The 22,504-nt window shown below is 47.2% G+C and overlaps 1 protein-coding gene across 2 annotated transcripts; it reads left to right on the top strand.

The window, feature by feature from the left end:
- On the top strand, window positions 1-22,012 carry LOC105007961 (laminin subunit beta-1). Of its 2 annotated transcripts, XM_010867110.5 has the most exons (33): window positions 1-173; window positions 817-989; window positions 2,740-2,878; window positions 3,638-3,711; window positions 5,260-5,448; window positions 6,631-6,694; window positions 7,439-7,641; window positions 7,802-7,922; window positions 8,099-8,287; window positions 8,617-8,793; window positions 8,943-9,055; window positions 9,125-9,204; window positions 9,316-9,451; window positions 9,656-9,814; window positions 9,909-10,045; window positions 10,165-10,285; window positions 10,656-10,842; window positions 11,066-11,209; window positions 11,362-11,593; window positions 11,734-11,897; window positions 12,447-12,671; window positions 12,763-12,980; window positions 13,500-13,596; window positions 15,723-16,092; window positions 16,473-16,657; window positions 16,785-17,026; window positions 17,111-17,317; window positions 17,714-17,858; window positions 18,184-18,391; window positions 18,591-18,732; window positions 20,093-20,269; window positions 20,568-20,727; window positions 21,498-22,012. In XM_010867110.5, exons 1-33 carry the CDS (start codon window positions 143-145, stop codon window positions 21,632-21,634), a joined length of 5,346 nt encoding a protein of 1,781 aa, XP_010865412.2. In that variant the 5' UTR covers window positions 1-142; the 3' UTR covers window positions 21,635-22,012. The 2 variants fall into 2 exon arrangements, with proteins under 2 accessions (XP_010865412.2, XP_019898570.2); XM_020043011.3 differs by lacking the exons at window positions 1-173; window positions 2,740-2,878 and having other exon boundaries at window positions 906-989; window positions 21,498-22,011.
- The last annotated feature ends 492 nt before the right edge of the window (window positions 22,013-22,504 follow it).

The raw sequence follows: 22,504 nt of genomic DNA, 5'->3' as shown, positions 1-22,504 counted from the left end.
GGATGGGAAGTTAAGGGCTCGCCAAGACTTGGTACATTGAAGAGAGCAGAGACCACTCATCTCATGTTCGCACTCAAACAACTGCTTTAGTACTTGATGGCAACAACCACCAGGTAGAAAGATCAGAGTTTCACACACGAAAATGTTGGTATTACACATCGCATCACTTCTAAGTAAGTATGGTTTCGTTTTATGGGGTAGCCTATTTCCAGCTGCGCAACCATATATCCTTTCTTACTGTCTTCGCGGAGTAGGCAACAGAAAGGTTCGGTTTTTAGAGGAAAAGTAAAGCGTTTCAATGAAGTATTTTCTCTTGCCAAACATGTTTCTTCCAGTGTCATTCACTTTAAAAGGACACGAGGAAAATCTGTTGGCTATATTTAAAAGTCTAAAATGTGTTCCTACATTAAATTACACGTCAGATGCTTATTGAAATGTTTTTGCCACATTTAGCTTTAGTTATCGTTCAAAGCTCATCTGTTTAACACAGTCGATGGGATTCCTAGCAGTCTGTATACAGACCGCTCCCCTCCCCAGGGATCGATTGAGTAACCAACATGATTTATGTTAATTCTGTTAGCATTCTGTTATTATTCCGTTATTTTTAATATGACCTTTACATGAAAGTAAATTGAGTGTGATAGCAATAGAGTGACAACTCTTCCCTCTAAAAGTCTTGAATATATTTGTAAAAATGTAAAAAATTATTGTACAAACATTACTTTTACAGCTTAGTAGTTGCCGGTGGTGTTATATTTCTTGAACGTTTTGAGCGCCGGTGAGTCATATCACTCACCACTTTTTCTGTAACTGCAGCCCTCGGGTGGGGAGCCCTAGTGCAGCAGCCGGAGTTTGGGGATGTGTGCACAGAGGGCAGCTGCTATCCCAACACCGGGGATCTTCTAATCGGCCGCGCGCACCTGCTCAGCGCCTCCTCCACCTGCGGCCTTAAGAAACCGGAGCGCTTTTGCATAGTCAGTCACCTGCAGGTAGGAATACACACACCAGAGGGACAGGTAGGGCCACTACACCTATAGGTAATACAAGGGTCTCGGAAGGGCGTTATTTAAGCGATAACACACGATGGGGGTTGTGGTATATGGCTAACATACCAGGACAACAGCTGTTCTTAGGCACAACTCATTGTGGAATGCCTGGTTAGAGCATCTACCTGATATATTGGCAATATCACGAATACCTGAGATTCCTTATACACTGGGTGGTTTGAATCCTGAATTCTGATTGGCTGATGGCAGCACTATGTATTGTGCTAAAGAACAGCTCATAGATGTGGTATATTGGCCATGTACCTCACACCCTCATGCTGTTTTCATTAAATATTCCACAGCTTTTAGCCAATCAGTGTTCTGGAATTGAACCGCCCATTTTATAAAAGCATGAGGCAAAAGGCGGTGTGGTGTATATATTAAGAAAACTAACTAGTAATTTTCATATTCCTGTTGGCAATTAATCAATATGGCCCAAGGTTGGTGATATAAGGCCAGCATACAAACCCTTGAGGTGCCTTACCTGTTGCCAACATAATTAGAATGAGGTGTTTTGTCATACCCGTGCGATTCAGTCTGTTATACTACTGCATTCAAACCAACCAATCAGTAATACTGTATATATTGTTATCATTTCTCCAGCAGCCAATAGAGCAGGGCTTAGTATGCTCACTATGCCTGACCAGCAGGTATGAGATGATAACACTTACTGCTTTTGGCAAACAAATAGTGTTGTCATGGAAACATAGTACTGTAAGTACTGTGTTCTTTTTTAGCATATTGACTGATGTAGAATCACCCTGTGACGTCGGACTGTGTGGGAGTCTTGGCATTTCCCTTCACAATAAGCACTGTGTGCCACACAATCACTGGACTGTAGTCTTGTCATTGATGGTGCGGAGGACGGAAAAGGGTGACCGGGGGAATTTAGTTTATTCCACAACCCCTCTGGAGTGTACGGCCTCTGATTGTATCTAAATGAAGGAGAAGGTTTTTTACTGAGAAGTTCTGGGACGATTAACCAAATATTAGAACATAGCGGGATGAGTCAGTCATACAAGGAGGATGGTTGAGAACATTGGCTGCGGACAGTAGTCCCCCCTTAGGGATTAATGCAAAGCATTCTGGGGGCATACCTTCGTTGGTGCTGGAACAGTCCCACTTAGGGTTCCAAACAGTAAGCACATTTAAAAACTCTTAGACATTTTGAGCAGAGCTTGACTGGATAACAACCACTTGGCCTGAATTCTGACGTTGTGAAAGTCACGATTATATTGTACAATCCTTACTTACACAGGGTGTGTGTGTGTGTGTGTGTGTTTGCAGTGATCATGTTGTGGGTACTGAATCATTGAGTGTGGGCCAAACCATCTGGAGAGCAGACAATGCTTCTGCTGCTAAGAAGGGGCAGTGAACTTTGAGAGTAGAATAAACTATTATCCACAGGATTAACAGAAAGACACGCACACACACGCACACACTCAAAGACACTCAGATGACAGACTGAGTGGTAGCGTGAGGTCTCTCTAATCAGAGATGAATGATCATGCTTTTCCTACTACAGAGACACATCGCTGTCTTACTCCTCCCTTCTCTCTGTCCTCTTTTCTCATTCTCTCTCCTCTCTACTTTGTCTCTCTCCACACTCCTGTCTCCCCTCCCCCCCTCTCTTTCTCCTTTTTCTTCTTCTCCCCTGCCTCTACTTTCTCTCTCTCCCCGTCTCCGGCTGTAGGACGAGAAGAAGTGCTTTGTGTGTGACTCCAGGGAGATGTATGATGAGAGGATGAACCACACCTCCAGCCACACCATTGAGAACTTGGTCACCACCTTTGCACCCAATCGCCTCGACACCTGGTGGCAGTCGGAGAATGGTGCGAGTGTGCATGTGTGTTTTTGCGTGCTTGTGTCTCACGGTGGGGTGTTCTAGGCGTGAGAAAATGGTCAGTGTGGGAGAACTTGCCAAGTGTGTTCTCATAGGAACCGGAGGCAGTACGATAAGTAGAGCAGATGACAGGGACGCAGCTCAGCCAATCACAGCAAGCCTCGGGGGTGGGGGGGGGGGCAGTATGCTCAACGGCATGCTCAGGTGAACAGGTGTTAAAAACAGCTGTCTCAACAGCAATGATGACCCATGTTCCCCTATAATAGACACACACACACGCTGTCATACTAACACAAACCTGCATTTAACACTAACGCAGACTCCCATGAACACACATACACACAGCGCCTTTTCTCACACAGACACACAGCTGAGCAGAATGGTGGGAATGTTCCGGAGCACTGAGTCATTGAAGGAGAAACAGCCAAAGGCCCAGATGGCCCGGTAATACAAGGAAGGACGAAACACAAAAAATCTCTGTTTGGGATTTCCTTATCCCACTGAATTAGCTCTATGAAATCTATCTGTGCTCATGTAAGTTACCAATTTATCACATGGGTGTGGCAAAAACTCCAATTGACATGGTCCAACTTATGCTGTCCATATGCTTGTTTCATGTGTGCATAAGCAGAGATTTTGGCAGATTGTGTTTTTCTGGGTCTGTAATGCCCGACACCTGACATGAACCAGGATATGTCTGTCATGGAGTTCTTTCTCAAGGTCTACTATGTGTTGACTTTTGCCGCAGGTGTGGAGAATGTGACCATTCAACTGAACCTGGAGGCCGAGTTCCACTTCACACATCTCATCATGACCTTCAAGGTGGGACTCAACGCATATGCTATATTCACGCACCGTTGCACTTACGTATACACACACACACACACATAGACTCGCAGCTGTGTTTTAGGAATGTGAAAATTGCACTAGTGTTCTGAGATGGATGGGAAAATGTGAGAGTAGGGATGGAGAGAGAACCCGACAGTGTAGGTACAGTGGGGAGAACAATTATTTGATACACTGCCGATTTTGCAGGTTTTCCCACTTACAAAACATGTAGAGGTCTGTAATTATTATCGTAGGTACACTTCAACTGTGAGTGACGGAATCTAAAACAAAAATCCTGAAAATCACATTGTATGATTTTTAAGTAATTAATTAGCATTTTATTGCATGACATAAGTATTTGATACATCAGAAAAGCAGAACTCAGTATTTGGTACAGAAACCTTTGTTTGCAATTACAGAGATCATATGTTTCCTGTAGTTCTTGACCAGGTTTGCACACACTGCAGCAGGGATTTTGGCCCACTCCTCCATACAGACCTTCTCCAGATCCTTCAGGTTTCGGTTGCTGGGCAATACGGACTTTCAGCTCCCTCCAAAGATTTTCTATTGGGTTCAGGTCTGGAGACTGGCTAGGCCACTCCAGGACCTTGAGATGCTTCTTACGGAGCCACTCCTTAGTTGCCCTGGCTGTGTGTTTCGGGTCGTTGTCATGCTGGAAGACCCAGCCACGACCCATCTTCAATGCTCTTACTGAGGGAAGGAGGTTGTTGGCCAAGATCTCACGATACATGGCTATATCCATCCTCCCTTCAATACGGTGCAGTCGTCCTGTCCTCTTTGTAGAAAAGCATCCCCAAAGAATGATGTTTCCACCTCCATGCTTCACGGTTGGGATGGTGTTCTTGGTGTTGTACTCATCCTTCTTCTTCCTCCAAACACGGCGAGTGGAGTTCAGACCAAAAAGCTCTATTTTTGTCTCATCAAACCACATTACCTTCTCCCATTCCTCCTCTGGATCATCCGGATGGTCATTGGCAAACTTCAGATGGGCCTGGACATGCGCTGGCTTGAGCAGGGGGACCTTGCGTGCGCTGCAGGATTTTAATCCATGAAGGCATAGTGTGTTACTAATGGTTTTCTTTGAGACTGTGGTCCCAGCTCTCTTCAGGTCATTGACCAGGTCCTGCCGTGTATTTCTGGGCTGATCCCTCACCTTCCTCATGATCATTGATGCCCCACGAGGTGAAATCTTGCATGGAGCCCCAGACCGAGGGAGATTGACCGTCATCTTGAACTTCTTCCATTTTCTAATAATTGCGCCAACAGTCGTTGCCTTCTCACCTTCTCACCTTCTCTACATGCTTTGTATGTAGGAAAACCAGCAAAATCGGTGTGTATCAAATACTTGTTCTCCCCACTGTATCTCTGTAAAACAACATTATCTTGTCGAGACTTGCTGTCTGCTGTTGATTTATCTTTCCTATTCTCAGATTTTCTTTCTTCCAATGACTAAGACACAACCTTGGGGTCTAGAAAAAACCTCTCTGTGTTGTGAATGGGAATTGTCTCTCTGATTGGCAGACGTTTCGTCCCGCCGCAATGGTAATTGAGCGCTCCATGGATTTTGGGAAGACGTGGCGGGTGTACCGTTACTATAGCTACAACTGTGAGACCTCCTTCCCTGGGATCTCTGTGGGGCCCCTAGTCCAGGTGGATGACGTCATCTGTGACTTCCGCTACTCAGACATCGAGCCGTCATCAGAGGGTGAGGTGGGTACCTGCACAGTGTTGACGAAGGGCTGAGAGAGCTGTGGCAGTAACACTAGTTCTTGTTGGATCTCTCCATGAAGGAACCATCCCACTGGATAGCAAGCAAGTTTATTTATATAGCACAATTCATACATCGAAGCAATTCAATGTGCTTTACAAAGGAAAATATATGAAAGTGCCATAACATGAATACATCATAATAATAAAAAATACAATAAGAAAACATGTAAAGATTAAAAATTGGATGAAAACATAGGAAGCTATAATGCTAAACAGTGTGGTTAAGTTTTAGTGGTCAGTCATAGGCACATGAGAAGAGAAGTGTTTTTAACCTGGATTTAAAAATCCCAGTATATGTTTGGGGCATGTCTAAGATCTTCTGGTAGTTTATTCCAGTTGTGTACAGCTTAAGTGCTAAACACAGCTTCTCCATGTTTAGTTTGGACTCTGGGCTCTACCAGCTGACCTTTGTTCATAGATCTAAGAGCCCTGCTCGGTTTGTATTCTTCAAACATATCAGAAATATATTTGGGTCCTAAACCATTCAGAGATTTAAAAACTAAAAGCACCACTTTGAAATCTATTCTGTAACTGACTGGAAGCCAATGAAAAGATTTAAGAACCGGAGTGATGTGCTCTGCTCTGTATCAGCATGATTGCAACCCAAACAGCTCCCAGTCTACAGCTATTAACCACCAAGTTACCTCACACATGTCATTACACTACTATTTCTTCTTCAGCACAATAAAGGCCACACATACAGACTATGTAGTGTACATGCTGTGTCTGGCTTCATAGGCCATAATGACTACCCGGCCCTCTACAACACATTACATGTTAAGTGACATTGCCAACGACCGAAGTATTTTCACTTTGCATCCATGGTTAGACTTACTATAATTCATCATTACATCAGGCTTGATTGCGTTCGGTATAGGCATATGATAATTTCCTTGTTACTTGTGTGTCATACATTATTGGTGTGATTCACCTAATTAATTGAGAAGTTTGGCTACGTTTCACCAGAGCCTGACTATGTTCAGCAGAGGTAGTGGCTTAGGCCACTAGACCACCTTAGGCCATGTTGAAAGAAATGTTATTCCTGCTTCAGATTTAGCCTCTTACTGAAGTATATCCCAAATGTGTCTTTTGGAAACCCTTTTTAATACCTTTCTCTGTCAGGTGATATTTAGAGTGTTGGACCCAGCCTTTGAGATTGAAGACCCATACAGTAGCCGGATACAGAGTAAGTAGATGATGAAGAACATCAGCCTTATACCATCTCGTTAGTTTAGCCTTACATCTCATTAACCTCTAACCGTCCAGTTAGTTTAGCACCACATCTCATTAACCTCTCACCATTTAGTTAGTTTAGCCTCACATCTCATTAACATCTCACCATGCAGTTAGTTTAGCCTCAGATCTCATAAACATCTCACCATGCAGTTGATACAACCTCACCTTGTCAATTGCTTACCATTGAGTTCGTATAGCCTCTCATCTCACCAGTCTCCTACCATCCAGTCAGTAAAGCCTCACATCACCATGGTCTGACTAGTGGTGGTATTCAAGGCAAACGTCCAGGCCAGGGATTAAAGGTCAAGTTACTCTGTGACCTCTGTTGGAATTTCACATTAGGCCAAAAACACACATGCACACGCATATATTCACTCCAGGGCCTCATTTGAGGTATGTGTATACTCACACACACACCCACACCCACACACACACACACACACACACACACACAGAGGGCCCCTTATGTTAAGTCTGTAGGGAATGTGTGTGTAGGTTATAGGGGAATCTTCAGAAAGAGACTCCCACATCTTCATCTTCACACATCATCGAGATTAAACTGAAGATCCACCTCCTTATGTAAACAGAGTTACATTTCTAGAATATTCCACTGCTATTCTCAGTTTTAGGATGAGCCATTTACAATATAAATGCCTGGTATTACATGTGAATATGGTATATCCTGTGTGTGTAGACATGCTGAAGATCACTAACCTGCGTGTCCAGTTCACTAAGCTTCACACGCTGGGTGACAACTTGCTGGACTCCCGGGACGAAGTCGCAGAGAAGTACTACTACGCCTTATATGACATGGTTGTCCGTGGCAACTGCTTTTGCTATGGACACGCCTCCAAGTGCAGCCCGGTTGATGGGAGACATGTAGGCACTGAGGGCATGGTGAGAAACGCATGTGCGCGCACACACACATACATACACCATGGATACCTCCTATACGCTCCTAACAGAGTGTGTGGCTGTTTGGAAGCAGAAGGCTCAAGTAGTTGTATTTATTCAGTATTCGGCGTGACTGATTGTGTTTCTGTGGCCGTGCACTCAGGTCCACGGTCACTGCATGTGCAACCACAACACGGAGGGTCTGAACTGTGAGCGCTGCCAGGAGTTCTACAACGACCTGCCTTGGAGGCCTGCCGAGGGACGCAACACCCACGCCTGCAAGAGTACGACACACACACACACTCACGCGCAGTTCCGGATACACCCAAAGCATTCTCTCATTCCACACTACTTGCACGGTTGTGGTAGATTTCCTTCTAGCAAAATGAAGCTTTTTCTTTTTGTATTTTGTCACCGACTCCACCCCTCCACCCCTCGCTCCGCCTCTCCCTCCTCTCAGGGTGCGAGTGTAACCGTCACTCCGGATCGTGTCACTTTGACATGGCTGTGTATCTGTCCACTGGGAACGTGAGCGGAGGAGTGTGTGACCAGTGTCAACACAACACTATGGGCCGTCAGTGTGAGCAGTGCAGGCCGTTCTACTACCAGCACCCCGAAAGACACCTGAGGGACCCCGACATCTGTCAACGTACGCCACCGTCTGTCTGTCACTGGAGTCGAGTCCCGGGCATACTGCTGGCTTCACCTGTGACCTCTCAACTGTCAACTTTCACCCCTCCCTTTAATCCCCATCCGTGAACTCTTGATATTTTACTGTTGGTTGTCCGTACTCTTTTCTAAACACTCTGTTTCCCCACTGCTGTACGGTTTCAAATTCCCTCAAGTTATTTGCCTGACTCACCCTGTCTCTCTCCCCTGTCTCTCTCCCCTGTCTCTCTCCCCTGTCTCTCTCCCCTGTCTCTCTCCCCTGTCTCTCTCCCCTGGCTCTCTTCCTCCCCCTCCCTTGACCCTGCGTAGCGTGTAGCTGTGACCCGGCTGGCTCTCTGCAAGGCGGCGTGTGTGACGGCAGGACGGACGTGTCCGCCGGTCTGATATCGGGACAGTGTCGCTGCAAAGCCAGCGTGGAGGGGGAGCGCTGTGACCAGTGTCGTCAGGGACACTACGGCTTGGGACAGGGGCCTCACGGCTGTCTGGGTGGGTGTAACAACACACACACACATATATACACATACACACACACACACACACACACACACATACATACACGTCCTGTTCGCTTGTCCGTCATTGTTTATTTGATGTATGTGTGTGTGTGTGTGTGTGTGTGTGTGTGTGTGTGGCAGAGTGTACCTGTAACACCCTGGGCACGCTGCCAGGAGGAAACCCGTGTGACACACACGATGGACACTGCTTCTGCAAACGCCTCGTCACCGGCCGGGACTGCGACCAGTGCCTGGTAAGACCCTGACCACCGCTGCGTCTGTGTGTGTGCGTGTGTTTCTGACCCGTGTTCGTTCTCTCCCAGCCACAACACTGGGGGCTGAGCAACGACATGGACGGCTGCAGACCGTGTGACTGCGACCAGGGCGGGGCCATCAACAATGAGTACGTGTCCGCCAATCGCAGCACCTTCCTACCCGAATTGACCGGTCGTAACGTTGCCTTCGCTCGAAGACTGAAACGTGTGTGTGTGTGTGTGTGTCCCTCCCTATGTAGCTGTTCCCCCATATCAGGCCAGTGTCTGTGTAGGGAACACATGCATGGGAGACGCTGTGACCAGTTGGAGTCGGGATTTTACTTCATCGCCCTGGACCACTATACTTATGAGGCTGAGGATGCCAAGCACGGCCCTGTAAGTGTTAGTGGGTGTGTGGGTGGGGTGGTTTCCCATTAAATCTTTCTGTCTGTTTATCTTAACTCTGTCTCTTTCTCTCCCACTCTCAATTAAATTCCAATTTAAAAGCTTTATTGGCAAAGGAAACGTTTGTTTACAAAGGCAAATAAGAGAAAATAAAAGTAACAACGAATGGTCATTTCTTCACATCCTATGGTTTAGGGGGTGACGGTGGTTCCCAGGCCTTATCCTCAGGGCAGTAGTCCTACCTGGACGGGGGCTGGGTTTGCCAATGTACCAGAAGGCGCCTTCCTGGAGTTTCACATCAACAACATACCTGAATCCATGGACTATGACATGCTTATCCGCTACGAACCACAGGTAACACGCATACAAATGTTAACACACCCTTTTCTGTAATGCAGTGTGTTTGCTGTGTGGGTCTTATGTTGCGTGTGTGTGTTTGTGCCTGGAGCTGCCAGATCGGTGGGAGCGAGTGGAGGTGAACGTGATACGGCCTTACACCAGGAGACCGGGCCAGCCGGTCAGTCAGTGTGAAAACACACTGCCAGGCGGAGACCACCAGCTCGTGTCTCTCCCTCCAGAGTCCAGGTAGAGACCCAGCACCTCTATACCGCTTCCATCCTAATTACACCTCCATCCTAAAAACACCATTTCTACCACTCCAACTGTGCACTTTACTGTCCTGTGTGTGTGTGTGTGTGTTTCAGACATGTGGTGTTCCCGAGGCCTGTGTGTCTAGACAAGGGTTTGAACTACACCGTGCGTCTCAGTCTGCCCCTCTACTCCTCCCTCAGTGATGTTCATAGCCCCTACACCCTCATAGACTCAGTAAGTAACACACACACAGTGTATCACACATTATATCCACACTGTAGAATAATATACACACAGTACATGTAAGCAAAAGGTCTGAAGGGGTGTGGTAGACGGTCATTATACCATGGCTAAGAGACCTTCTTAGGCACGATGCATTGCGGAGTGCCTGGACACAGCGCATAGCCATGGCATATTGGCAATACATCAGAAACCCCCAAGATGCCTTATTGCTTTTAGAAACCGGTTACTAATGCAGTGAGAGCAGTAAGAAATGATGGGATGTCATACCCGTGGTATATGGTCTCATATCAGCAGTCAGGATTCAAACCCCTCTCTCCTCTCTCTTCCTCTCTCTCCCAACCCCCCCCCACCTCCTGTGTAGTTGGTGCTGATGCCACGGGTGCGTGAGCTGGAGTTATTCGAGGGCTCCCATGGCGAGGGGGCGTGGGACACTTTTCAACGGTACCGCTGCCTGGAGAGCAGCCAGAGCGTCATCAAGAGCCCTGTGGCGGATATCTGTAACGAATACATCTTCAGTGTGTCTGCCCTGCTGCACCAGGGGGCCATGGGTACGGAGAGAGGGGAGGGGCTGTCTGGTGGGGGGGGTGGGGGTGTGTGTGTGTGGGTGTGCATGCGCGTATTTTCAGTGAATCTCTCTCTGTTGGTCCTAAGTAAGCAGTGTAGTGATCCCTAAAGTTATACAGCAGAAGCAGCAAGTGACGTTTTTTGTTTCAGTGCCTCTTTCTCGCCTTCTTCCACATCTCTCTCACCTACATCTCCTCCCCCCTCCAGCCTGTCAGTGTGACCTCCAGGGCTCCCTCAGTACCGTGTGCAACCCTAGAGGTGGGCAGTGCCAATGCCGGGCGAACGTAGTGGGCAGGAACTGTGACCGCTGTGCCCCTGCCACCTTCCTGTTCAGCCCGTCCGGATGCAGACGTGAGTGACAGACAAGACCTGGGTCCACAGGTTAGAGGGTAAAGGTCAGGGGGAGGGGTTTCGCCGAAGCTGAGTACCAAATTCCTCTTTGCTTTCCTTTCTTTCCCCTTCTTTTCCTGTTTCTCTGTCTCTCGTGCCCTCCCTCTGTGCAGCCTGTGAATGCAGTCCCACAGGCTCAGTCAGCCCATTCTGCCACGAGCGGACCGGTCAGTGTGAGTGCATGCCGGGGGCGTCGGGGCGCCAGTGTCTCCACTGCCTGCCGGGTTACTGGGGTTTCCCTCAGTGCCGGCCCTGCCAGTGCAACGGCCACAGTGACTTCTGCCACCCTCAGACCGGGGAGTGCCAGGGCTGCCGCGACAACACCCAAGGGCACATGTGTGAAAGGTAGCGTTAATGAGATCCAGCTTTCAAAGGAGCTTGGTCAGAAGGTTCCGGAAGTTCTGCTTTTTTCCTGGGAATCCACCTTGAAAATGATTTGGTGCTGGGTATGTGTGTTTTTTGGGTGTGTGTGCGTGGGCCTGCAGGTGTTTGGACAATTACCATGGCGATCCGGTGTTGGGTTCGGGTGGTCAGTGCCGGCCCTGCATGTGTCCCGACGGGCCGGGGAGCGGACGACAGTTCTCAGACGGCTGCTACCAGACTGCCAACAACTACCAGCTGGTCTGTGTCTGTAGCCCCGGATATAGAGGTTAGACACACACATACACAGAAACACAGAAACATTATTCTCCCCGTCCCTGAGTATTTCTCCATAATTACAGACCTATCAGAATCCACAGCGTCCAAATGGCCATGTAGTGGGTCTAAATACAGGGAGAGAAGCAGCACAGTTACTTCACTCACTGGAACAGGACAGAGACTGTGAGAAAGACCCAGACACTTCTGTCACTAGAACAGGACGGAGACTGTGAGAAAGACCCAGACACCTCTGTCACTAGAACAGGATGGAGACTGTGAGAAAGACCCAGACACCTCTGTCACTAGAACAGGACGGAGACTGTGAGAAAGACCCAGACACTTCTGTCACTAGAACAGGATCCCATTCCACTGCCTGTTTATGACCTACCATGCTTTACGACTCGTCTGTTATTAATGCTGTAATCAACAAACTACAGCCTACAGCCACTTGGTCCTCATACATCTACGTGGACCTCAAGTCTATGGTCTTCAGCATGCATCCATTGGTGTGCATCTGTTTGATGTGTTTGTGTCATTAAACGTTCCTCCTGCTCCGTAGGGGCCCGGTGTAATGAGTGTGCCCCCGGCTACTACGGTAATCCCCATGTAACCGGCGGTAGCTGCATGCCCTGCCGGTGCAACGGCAACATTAACCTGCAGGACCCGGGCTCCTGCGACCCGCGCACGGGCGCCTGCCTCCTGTGCCTCCACCACACCGAGGGCCACGGCTGCCAGCGCTGCATGCTGGGATACTACGGCGTGGCCGCCGCGCAGAACTGCCAGAGTAGGTGCCCCAACTCCGGGTTTACTCCGGGTTTACTCCGGCGGATTTGTACTGTACGTGCGTCTAACTGCCCCCCCCCCCCCCCCAACAGAGTGCATGTGCTACGCTCCGGGCACTACGCCGGAGGCGTGTCCTTCCCCAGGGTCGTGTCACTGCGACCTGCAGACCGGCCATTGTCCGTGCCAGCCTAATGTGATTGGCCAGAAGTGCGACCGCTGCGCCCCCGACACGTTCAACATCGCCAGCGGCCGGGGATGCGCTAAGTGTGCCTGTGACCCCGTCCACTCGTTCGGGACGTCCTGCAATGAGGTGAAGGCCGCTGACAACCTTTCTCTGTTCAAAACACAATGCCTTCATTCTGCTATGTGTACACACACACACATAACAGTGGCTTTGAAAGTTTTTCCTGTTTGGAAATCTCTTTCTCCCTGGTTTGGAAAAATTTGCTATCAGCAGGAGTGGTGTGTCGGTGATGGCTGTGTTCCACAGAGGAAGGAAGGCTCCCAAGTTACTCAACACACATTCCTCTCTGGAAACACAGAGAAATACTATCAACTATTTATGGACAGGGAACAGGGGAGATACTCCACTCAATAGTAATTGAAATACAGACATTTTCAGAGTTTTGATGTAGTGGTGTGGATCTAGGATTGTTTTTCTCTCTTACGTCATAAGGACTTAAGTGCTGTGGACACAGGGGACCTGGCTGTATCCATTACAAGCCACTGTCTCCTTGACACATGGTTGCCAGGAACCCCTCCATTAGCCTATAGACTGTCTTCTGTTACATGTTTGTAATGCTCAACGTCTTGTCTTATGTGTTTCTAGCTGACGGGGCAGTGCTCGTGCCGGTCAGGTTTCGGGGGACGAAAATGCAACGAGTGCCGCGAGATGTTCTGGGGAGATCCTGAGGTCAAATGTCAAGGTCAGCAACTCTCCTGCTTGAGTTACTTGTGGCAGTTGGAGTCACGAGTGATCGAAACCCATGTGCATTGCGAAGATGAAACATCCATCAGGGCACCTCAATGAAATCACCTCAGCGTCTTAGTGAGGGGTTTTAGAGAGAGGTTGTGTCCGTTTTAAATCCGTTCTTTGACAGTTTGATTTAACAGTCTCTCATGGTCTGGTTCTCATGACCTAAGTGGTCTGAGAAGCTGGGATTATATTGTTTTTCCCTAACTGAGTTTTCTCACAGTGTGTCTGTTTGTGTATTTACGTGCGCGTGTGTGTCTCTGTGGGTGTGTGTGTCTGGCTCCAGCGGAGTGGATGTCTCTGGTGATACTCGAATGGCTTTCGTGCGTCAGTGCTGATCTAAAATCATCCATCTTCCGGTGTGTTCTATTGTTGCTGCGTTAGTCTTACACACAGTGTCCATGCAGGACAGAAAAGGGTGTGTAAATATTTGTGTGTGTGTGTGTGTGTGTGTAGAAATGTCAGTGTGTGTACTTGTGTCACCAATGCGAAGTCTGTAAATTTCCCCTATGCTTCTGCATCTTGACATGGTTTATTGTCCGCTGCAACACTGACAAACATGCTAGTTTCCATCAATCCCTGCATCTGGAAAAACCTTCCAGATGCTGGCAGGCTCACCCTGAGAGAGAGAGAAACCGAGAAATAGAAATAGAGATGGAAAGAAAGAGGCAGAGAGAGAAAGAGATTCTGTGGAAATTACCCCTCTAACCATGTGAGAATCAGAGCCAGATGTTCCAGAAAATCGGAGGCATCTTGTCTCCGTCAGAGTTTTACAGTATTCCCATCGGCTCAGGAATTCCTGCAAGATTTCCAAAACGCCTGTTGAGCCTGTCTGTGCGCTATCAGCAATGTATACTGTTGTACAATAGTGCGTGCGTGTGTGTGTGTGTGATTAAATATGTCACAATCCTTTGTGGAAAGATAAGCGGCACACATGCTAGACAAGCGTGCGAGTGTGCTTGTGTTGGTGCTGTGCCTGGTTCCCTCGGTGGTGTGGTCTCTGTTACCACCAGCAGGTCTGGTCATTACTGAGCTGGTAGGCGGGGAGTAGGTTTCAGCAGTATGTTTTCATGTCACAGTGTGACGGTTGAGGTCTTAAGTGTATGTAGTCTGGGTCATGGTGACCATAAACAGCAAGGCCTGACCAGAGATTTGTTGTCGGAGGCAAGGGAAGGATGTTTGGACAGGAATGTGGTAGAACCGTATTTTCAAAAGGGTTCTAGGTTTGTTTGAGTTGGGATCATATTCATGAAGCCTTTCAGGGTTACAGCGTTGATTTAGGATATAATCAACGAACAGCAAGGCTTTATTTTATATAATCACTCATACTCTTTATGAATGCAGGCCCTTTTCTTAGATAGATAGGGCTATTTCACTGCTATTGCTTGACATACGTACTGTAACTCTCACACACATCATCAGTTACCCTCATGAAAAGCATAGGAAAACGTTAATAAGTGCCAACACTGTATATATTTCTTATTTTCTCCCACATGCTTGTGCTGTGACTCACTCCATCCTTCTCCTGTCTGTCTCTCCTGAGGCGGTCTCTGCTGTTCTTCTGATCCTCCGAGTAAAACAGGTCAAGATGGGGTTCGGGTCAGAGGTTAATGTCCCATTTCACCACAGCGTTGACACTAGCTTCCCCAGGCCAAAGTCAAATTATAACGCCATCCTGCCTTTTTCTATAGTGTATCATCTAAAAAAAATCTATTTTCAACCTAATCTTTATCCCGACACTAAACTGAGCCTTAATGAATTTTCTAACCTCGGTTGAACTCAAACCATCAATTTAAGACAAAAAGCGTTTTCCCCCCTATAATTGTATTTATTTACAGAGTTTGTGGTTGTGGAATCTAGTAGATTATGCACTACAGGGTAATTAACAGACTGCTGGGTTTTTGAATCCCTCTGTTTGGGGCGGAAATCTGTTCTCATTCCTTCTTTTCTCTGAATGGCTTCAATCCCCTGTACCCTCATTTCAATCAACGGCACGTTTTTCACCTCAGTTGGGTATACAGGCAGGCATCTCTGTGGTGAACCTTTGTCTCCTCCTCCCCCCCCCGTCTCTCTCTCTAGCATGTGACTGTGACCTGCGTGGTATCGCCAGCGAGCAGTGCCACCGTTCGACAGGTCAGTGCGTGTGTGTGGAAGGAGTGTCGGGTCCCAGGTGTGACCAGTGTGCCAGGGGCTACCAGGGCGAGTTCCCCGCATGCGAACGATGCCATCAGTGCTTCAACGAGTGGGACCGCGTGTTGTCGGAACTGACCAATCAGACGCAGCGTATGATGGGTCATGTGACGGAGTTCCAGAGCGTTGGGGTGACGGCACCGTACAAAGACACAGTTAGCACTCTGGAGGACAGCGCTAATGCTCTCCGGGCCATAATAGAGAACAACCTCGCTATACAGATGATGGAAGATGTACAGCAAATGATGCAGCAGGCTTCGTACGTACACACATACATGTACACACTTAGATATACATATACACACACACACGTACACACACAAGTACACACGTAAATATACATATACACACACACACATACACACATACATACACGCTTACATTGCATTTCTTTGTTTATTGTTTGTCTGTCTATCATTGTACTGTGTGCGAGTCTACGATTTACGATAAATGTTAGGGCCGAAAATCTCTGCACGGATAGTAAAACAAGGAAAATGTGGGAGACATTTTGACAGCCCTTTTTGCCAGCTTTTGTTAAGTTAAAATGTAGAGTTTAAACGTTTAGAGGTTGTGGTTAGGAGTCAAGGTAAAGTTTAGGGTTAGAGAAAATGTGTTTTTGTGTGTGCGTGTGAATAACAGTGAGCGGATGGCCAAACTGAACGAGAGGCTGACCGTCTCAGAGTCTTCACTGTCCCGCCTGACTGTCAACGCCAACGACACTGAGGCAGGTCTAAACACACTGAGAGAGGAGGCCCAGGACCTGGAGAAAACCGTCCGAGACATGACAGTTCATATCCAGACTGTGAAGAATTCTAACACCGAGGGTGAGATGGGTGGATGGGGGTGGAGCGGGGGGAGGATTTAAGGGTGAGGGAGTGGGTTATGTTACACTGTGCGTGCATCATTACTAGTTCTCCCTCCCCCCTCTGGTGTTTCATATGTGCATGACAGGAGCGTTGGATACCATTGCTGAGGCCCACCTGAAGTCTAAGAGGGCAGAGATCCGTGCCAATCAGTCCACCAGCTACCCTGACAACACACTGGAGCAGTCGGCTACACAACGGCGTGCAGCGGAGGACAAACTGAGCCAGAACCAGTTGGAGTTTGACCTGAAACAACAGAAGCACGAGAAAAAGCTGCAGAGGCTCGCCTCAGAACTCGCCTCGGTCGACGTGTCAGAACTCAGCGAGAAGGTGCCGTTCACGGCCTCCCTGTGTTTTGATTGGTTCTGGGTTACTAGTGCGTTAGACTGATTTGTGTGTTTCCTCTCTGTGCAGACGTGTGGGACTGTCGGTGGGGAGAAGGGGTGTGCTGTTTCCCCCTGCGGGGGTTTGGGGTGTGTGTCGGAGGACGGCGCCCGTCACTGCGGTGGTGAGGGGTGTGATGGGGTGGCGACGAAGGCACAGAGTGCTCTGAGAACAGCCAAGGAGTTGGACCGGGAAATCTACTCTGCCATGCAAGAAGTGGACAAGCTCTCTAGTATGGTGGGACATGTCAATTTTGAACTCTTTGGGCCGAATTCATAGTTGAGGTTTATGCATGTAACTTTGGGTTAAATGGGAACATTTGAGTTACACAAGTTATTGTCTAAATAGGCTTGTCTTAATGTAGAAATTAAATGTACAGAATATCCTTGCTCAGGCAGAGGATTTGGAAAGGATTATGGATATGGTTCAGGTGTCTCCATTTCATTTTGCTTGTCATGGTGGATCTCCCATACGCTACAATGCAATAACAACTGTCCTGTCTGCTTCGTGACTTCCACTGAAACTCAGGAACATAAACTAGCGGGTTGTCTCGGCTTCTATTTCTGCCGTCGGGCTGATGAAGAGGTTATGTCGGGCCGAGCTTGAGTTATTGTGTCCTACGGCGCCCTCTAGGTGTGGGAGGCAAAGGTGCAAGCGGACGAAGCCAAGCTGGGTGCTCAGGAGGTCCTGCTGAAATCCAACCGAAGCTGGGAGAGAGTGGAGCGGAGCAACGATCAGCTCCGCAGCCTTATCAAAGAGATACGAGAACTACTCACCAGTTAGTGAACATATTTCAAAACCTTTTCAGTTAGTTTAAAAAAAATTCTAATAATAATAATAATAATGCATTTATGATGCTTTATTGGACAGGAAAGTGGTGAAAGATAATGGACAGTTTTTCTTCTGAAAGAGCAGTAGGGCAGATTCAAATTCATGCTGCAGCAGTTCGTGTGCACCAGAGACAGCTGCTTAGCTGTCTCAAATCCAGACGGTTTGATTCATACAACCCAGTGTCTACTGCATTGGTTACAATGGCGATTAGCATCGATCACTTGTGACGGTCTGCATGTGTGCTGCTGATTGACGGGTATCCTTGGTGGCAGATGACCGTACCAACGTGGACTTAATCGAGGCGGTGTCCAACGAGGTGCTGACCCTGAAGATGCCCACGTCCAGCGAGCAGCTGGAGGATCTGACCCAGGAGATCAGAGAGCGGGTGGCCGGCCTCTCTAGTGTGGAGGACATCCTCAGTCAGAGTGCCAGCCAAGTTCACACGGCCAAGACACTGCTGGAGCAGGCCCAAAGCGCCCGGTGAGATACCCGTATGGTACACGCACGCACGCGCACACACACGCATACACACCCACACACCCACACACACACCCACACACCCACACACACACACACACACACACACACACACATACAAACTAGGGCAACAGGTGAAAACTGACTTGACAGCATGGAGTGTCCACACTTACACTCACTCTGTCTCCACTCTGGGTGTCAGTCAGGAGGCTTCTGATTTGAAGGAGACAGCGGCCCTGGTCAAGGACGTTCTGGAGGACACGGAGAGTGTGCAGAACAACGCAAGTGTGGCCATCGAACAGGCCCAAAACAACACCAGGAGAGCTCTTGACAAAATTTTCTCTGTAAGTCACCTCTGACCTGGGCTCTATTGTCTCTGTGCTTGTGCGCGCTCGTGTCAGTGTGTGGGAGTGTGTCTAGGGTGTGGGAGTGTCTAGGGGGTGTGAGTGTGTCTAGGGTGTGTGAGGGTCTAGGGTGTGTGAGTGTGTCCAGGGTGTGGGAGTGTCTAGGGTGTGTGCTGTGTTTGTGTCCATCTGTCAGTCTTTTATATGTAAGTGTTGAATTTGCTTCCTGTTTGATTGTCTGCATTTTGCACAGTTTTTCATTAAAACATTGCAAGGGGGTTTAGTTTGTGAGAAAAATTTACATTGGTTTCTTTTATTTTTCTCCAAATGGAAAGCCTAGAATAAAGACAGTTGGTGACATATGTGCATGTAGTAACAATACGAGCACAACTGCCTAATAACTAACAGCAGTGAACCCAACTGTCCCAATACTTTCTGTACCCTAAAATGGAGGGACCGTACAGAATAAGGAAACATTTCTAAATAGTTCATCTGATATGAATGAAAGATTATACAGACTTGATGTGTCCGCATTGTATCATTTCATTGTATCATTTCATTGTATCATTTCATTGTATCATTTCAAATCCCAAAGTGCTGCAGTACTAAGTCAAAACATGTTTCACTGTCCTAATACTATTTGAGTTCACTTTATCTGTCACAAGACAGCAGGGGCGTTGTTAGGCCTGGGCGTCCGGGGCTGTAGTCCCGGGTCTTTTATGAATAGCCCCGATCTCAAATTTACCCCCCCAAAAATATAATAAAAAAATAGCCCCTGATCTATTAATCTATAATTCCGATCACGCATTATGACATTGTAGACGTGTAGGCTGCTAGCATGTACATATCAACATTTTCCGCATACATTCAAAACCCTGTGCTTCCTGTCCCAGGTGGGGTGGGGGCGGGGCTAAGCCCCCAAATGTATTGTGATCCTAGCGACGCCTCTGCAGGACAGGGTTTAAATATATAGTCACCGGGCCGTTCTGTGTCCTCCAGGATTAAATATAGTCACCGGGCCCTTCTGTGTCCTCCAGGATTAAATATAGTCACCGGGCCCTTCTGTGTCCACCAGGTTTAAATATATAGTCACCGGGCCCTTCTGTGGCCTCCATATATATGAATACAGGTCAAAACATGTTAAATCTAAACATGTCAAACGTGACAGCAACAACATCCCTAAACCATTGACTGGAAGTTAATGAAGGGCAGTGGTTACAAGGAAACGTAACAGAGGCTACATTGTGAAAAAAGATGCTTGTGTATGCTAATAATGGGCTAAAGTGACCTTTGACCTCTTCCAAGACAGCTGTGCTCGCATGTGTTTGCACATTTACATCCTGACATCTTTCATTCGTAGGTGGAGACAGAGACGGCTAAGTCCGAGCTTAATCTGAGTATTGCCGAAGGGCGTCTGTTGCAGCTGGAAGGAGACGTGACTCTACTGAGAGAAAAGAGTCTGGACACCACCCAACACACACTGCTCAGTGAGACGGTGTCTGAGAACGCCAGGAAGGACGCGGAGCAGGCCCAGACGGTACACACACTCATTCCTGGACGCGCACAAACATTCTAGCGATTTGAGCATCTGTCCAGTAATCAAATCCCAGAGAGCAAGGTGGAAATCAGCTGTTCGGTTCTTCAGCTGTTCGGTCCTTATGAAGACAGTTTTTGCAGTTAGTACACTAATTGCAGTGTTAGAGTAGTGGAGTTAAAATCAGAAGTACAATTTCGATTGACCGTATGTGCATATGATAACTCAATGTCATTTTTACCTGCCAGGTCGAGTGGTGTCACTCTGTTTTTTCCCTCGTTTTGTGTGTGTGTGGGCTAAGGAGTTTGACGAGGAGGTGAAGGATTTGTACGGTGTCGTGGAAGGTTTGGTGGTGACGAAGGCCGGAGCCGTTTCCACCGCCAGGGAGAAGGCGGAGCAACTGCAGCAAGAGGCCAAGGAGCTGCTGTCCCAGACTGGCGACAAACTGAAAAGACTCAGAGGTTTAAAACATTTTAATTTCTTCACGCAAATCCGAAAATCACACAAAGTCACAAATGGTTTAACACAGGGACACTCGGTACACAAAAAACACCTTCGCCAGGTAAAATGGCCGAAAGAGAGCAGTACCTAGCTTGCTGCTTTACTCCACTCCTCGACTGGCCTGCTATTGTCATCCATCATGCCTCTAGCCACCAGCCTGCATTTGTATTGCAGTTTAGTCGTGATACACAGGGTTGTCATTTGAGCATGTCAGCGATGCCTGATCCATGTAACGAATGAATTTAATTAAATTAAATCAGCGCCTCCCTCAATTTTTTCTGTCTTGTTTGGGATGCAATGTCTAACTAGGCTCCCCTGACAACAGAATGCAGCACACGCAGAAACACACCAATTATTTTTTGTTCATACAATTAAACACAGTACTAGTCATGACTATCTAAGTTGTTTACACAGTTAAGAAACAAAAGGTTGATGTGTTTGTGTTAGACACAAAAAAAAAGTTAACATTTGATTCTGAACAATCCCAACTCTTTCTGTAATGTTTTCACCATATCACTATTTATTTATTCTCAATAATCAAGCAACTGGTAATAGATATTGCCTCTTTTCACTGCATGAATTTCTGCCTCACGTGTTGTGTTATGTCATTTTTGTCTGTTCCCAATATTTAAAAAATAGAGCCTTTGATACCTCAATTCTCTTAGAGTTGGAGGATAATCGTACATTTTCAAGTGAAACCCTCACTAATGACACCACTTTGTGTTCCCAGAGTTGGAGAGGTCATATGAGGCCTACCAGCGAACTCTGGAAGCCAAGGCAGAGCATCTGGCTGGGCTGGAACAAACTGTACGCCAGTTGCTCGATGACATCAGCAAGAAAGTCACCATCTACAGCACCTGTCTTTAGGGTAACCCTGCTAGCAGCATCCCTGGCAATGCCGACATTGACCTCATACCTGAGATTTTGACCATACCTTGTTTACTGTCAAAGAGATCATATTATGTCAACCACTCAGGAGACTCCAAAAACCAAAATCTGTATCTTACCACGAAGAACTAACTATTGAATTATTTTTAAAAAAAAACTGTATCTTTAAGAAATATTTTCTAAGCAATATGAGCTATTATTACAAGTAATATTTTTTTAACCACAAGACAGCACAAGATTTTAGATCCAGTGGAAATATTTTATATAGTCTTGCCTGAAACAATACTAAAACACTGTATGTTTGGACCAAAGAGAGCCAATTTCACTGTATGAAACTTGTTAATAAAAAGTAACTGTTACATATAAAAAAGTTGACAATTTTCATTTTGCATTTTGTAAGAAAATTACTAGACAACATACAGTGGATATAAAAAGTCTACACACCCCAGTTAAAATGCCAGATTTTTGGGATGTAAAAGAATGAGACTGTCATCGGTGTGTCAGGGTGTGTGAATAAAGGAGCCAAACGCAGGGAGGTAGATAATCTTCTTTCTTATTTAAACGAAAAAATGGCACGCGTAACAGCAAGAGCGCAAAAGCGTGCAATAGACTTGCAATACAACACCAAACATAGAACAATACCACACAAAGACGCCCAGAAACAAGGGAACTAATATAGGCAACCTAATGAGGGAATGGACACCAGGTGTGTGCAATAACAAGACATGACAGTGCCGTGGGAGGAGGAGCGGCGTGGCTAGAAGGCCGGCGATGACGCGCACCGAACACCACGTCGGGAGGGGTGGCGCGCGTCCTCCATGCGCGTCCTCGTTACAGTACCCCCCCTCG

The sequence above is a fragment of the Esox lucius genome, chromosome 23, assembly GCF_011004845.1.
Source record: "Esox lucius isolate fEsoLuc1 chromosome 23, fEsoLuc1.pri, whole genome shotgun sequence".
NCBI lineage: Eukaryota > Metazoa > Chordata > Actinopteri > Esociformes > Esocidae > Esox > Esox lucius.
Note: the sequence above shows the minus strand (reverse complement) of the source record. Positions and strands in the feature narration are given on the sequence as shown.

Coding starts and splice junctions, on each gene's coding strand:
- LOC105007961 (XM_010867110.5), top strand. CDS start 143: ATGTTGGTATTACACATCGCATCACTTCTAA. Junction 2,879..3,637: donor CTGGTGGCAGTCGGAGAATG/GTGCGAGTGTGC, acceptor CTTTTGCCGCAG/GTGTGGAGAATGTGACCATT. Junction 17,859..18,183: donor GATACGAGAACTACTCACCA/GTTAGTGAACAT, acceptor CCTTGGTGGCAG/ATGACCGTACCAACGTGGAC.